Source organism: Eriocheir sinensis, chromosome 3 (assembly GCF_024679095.1).
Source record: "Eriocheir sinensis breed Jianghai 21 chromosome 3, ASM2467909v1, whole genome shotgun sequence".
Lineage (NCBI taxonomy): Eukaryota > Metazoa > Arthropoda > Malacostraca > Decapoda > Varunidae > Eriocheir > Eriocheir sinensis.
The window spans coordinates 25,461,621-25,463,927 of record NC_066511.1 but is presented as its reverse complement, the minus strand read 5'-3'; the positions used below and the strand labels follow the sequence as shown (position 1 = coordinate 25,463,927).

General features: G+C 44.1%; 1 protein-coding gene across 6 annotated transcripts in view; it reads right to left on the bottom strand.

The window, feature by feature from the left end:
• Positions 1–2,048, bottom strand: part of LOC127007147 (nephrin-like) — a 102,900-nt gene extending 100,852 nt beyond the window's left edge. For all 6 annotated transcript variants that reach the window (XM_050877826.1, XM_050877845.1, XM_050877853.1 and 3 more), the window contains exon 1: positions 838–2,048. In XM_050877826.1, coding sequence (XP_050733783.1) covers positions 838–907 — 70 coding nt within the window. In that variant the 5' untranslated portion in view covers positions 908–2,048. The remainder of the gene's footprint in view (positions 1–837) is intronic.
• Positions 2,049–2,307: the final 259 nt, after the last annotated feature.

Here is a 2,307-nt window from a genome sequence, read left to right as displayed (position 1 = left end):
TTGGCTTAAGTAAAGTTCTTTTGTTTTAGCGAATCGTTTGTCTCTAAATAGTACTCATTTAAACCCGTTAATCAAGAAGGGTTATATTTTTCCTTATAACCTTTAGCAGATCCAGCAACCTGTAAATACAGAATACTTAATGATATATTAAACGATTAATTAGAATACAACTAAACACATATTTTTGAAATGCCATTATTTTGTCAGTTGGATGTCGCCGATCCGTGGTTACAACAAAAAAAATAAAAGTTTTCAAGTGTAATACAGCTGAAGTGATTAAAGTCCTTTGTCACTCGCATCATCGGATGTAGAACGATAAGTTGTAAAACAAGTTATTTACTTCGCTCCATGACCAAAAAATGGATTAAATGTATTTGATTACTTAACATGTCGATAATCTAAAAAAAAGTCGGTCGTAGCGTTATATAATAAAAAAAAAACATTTTTTGTCATTATTAACTAGGAAATATTGTAATAGCGAGAATATCAAGCAGTAAGCTCCGTGTGGCTATACACTGGAAAGTAATAAAACGTTTCTCTTATCTTTATCTACTTCCTCCTGCAACCTTCATCACTCTCTCTCTCTCTCTCTCTCTCTCTCTCTCTCTCTCTCTCTCTCTCTCTCTCTCTCTCTCTCTCTCTCTCTCTCTCTCTCTCTCTCTCTCTCTCTGACACACACACACACACACACACACACACACACACACCAATACACCCTCACCCATACATCAGCCCCCATTCCCTCCTAACCCCCCAGGCAAGGCACACTTTAGCAGCATGCGTGATGAACAGGGCCCTGCGGCGGGTAGGATCGTATTGTGTCGGCAAGGTACTTACCATCAGTTTCCTCGGTGGCTTGAAGACAGACGACCGAGGCCAGAAAAACTAGAACCGTGTAAGTCGCCATCGCCGTCGTTTAGCCGAAGCTCCCGAGGTCGGCTCAGCAGCGATAGATAGAGCCTTAGGGACTGACTAACGCTTTTTGCTCCACTTTCAGCACTCGGGATCCTGACAGGAGGACACGACAGCCACTAAATTTTCTGTAGGCGCTAGATGGATCACTGGAGCTCCTCGCCGTGTGATACTTTAAGGGGCTGCTGATTAATGGGTTCTGTAATGCCTCTTCTTGTATGATTCCAGCTCCCCCTTGATGGCTAGGAGGCTGATGCTAGAGGGGCTTCGCAATGCCTCTCTCAGTGTTTTATTCTAGAGTCTCTGATATACTAAGGAGGCAGTTTCTTGAGGAGTACTGTCGTTATGCTTCTTTCCATGTATCATACTGAGTTCCCTGCGTCCTCAGCATCACCTTGTCACTTTTGCCCGTGGCTTTGATTTTACGTGTTTGCTAAGTCGATGTTTGACAGTTGTTCGAGTCACTTTGACGGTACAAATACTTAAATATAGGTAATGTACATACATACGTACATACATTCATATACACAATTGTTTTGTGGCTATTGCATCTAAAAAGTATTTTCAAATTACCTCACCAGTATACCCGTGGCATGAACACTAAGGATAAGAGGGGTTCGAGCTGAACAGTGCCTCCTCCTTCTTTTTCTCTTACATTTCCTCTTCCTCCTCCGCGTGCCTAGTAGTGCAGAGAGTCAGGAGATCGGCGACACGCATATCAGATTGTCTTTAACGTTGCAGGAACGGCAGCAGCAGCAGCAGCAGCAGCTTTTTCCTCACTCGTGCTGGCCCGCCGGAGCCGAGCCACATCATCGGCCTTAAACACGGCACATCACTCATATAATCATAACATCGCCCGTCAAAAGTTGTGGTAATTCTTTTTCCTTATAATCACCTTAATCAATACCGTATTTTGCACATTCACTACATTAAATTGATGTTCCAAATTGAGAATGTGCGGAGTATGGTCCACGCCAGCACCGTTGTAGCCGGGAGGGGCACCAGGCTCTCAGATCACACCAGAACACACCACATCCACGTCCCGACTAACGACACTCGCCCCTGTTTGCTGGGGAATCGGTCCGCCGCACGAGCGCCATCCCTAGACGCTGTCACGTACGAAACTGGCGGCCGCCGAGCCAGTCGACCCTCAGGACTCGCCTCGCCTGCACACGCGCGCTCCCCGTCCCTCTCTATATTGTTGAAACCTTCTTTTCCTGAATAACCTTTGAAAGCCTTAATATCCAGCTTTGTGTTGATATAACGACTCCATCCTCATATTTATACATTGTTGAATAATGTATTAGCCTTAGTGGACTGTTGGGCGAGGACGAGAAATGGAAAAAAAAAACAATCATATATTATGGTTAGAATAGTAATTGTTTCAGGTAAATG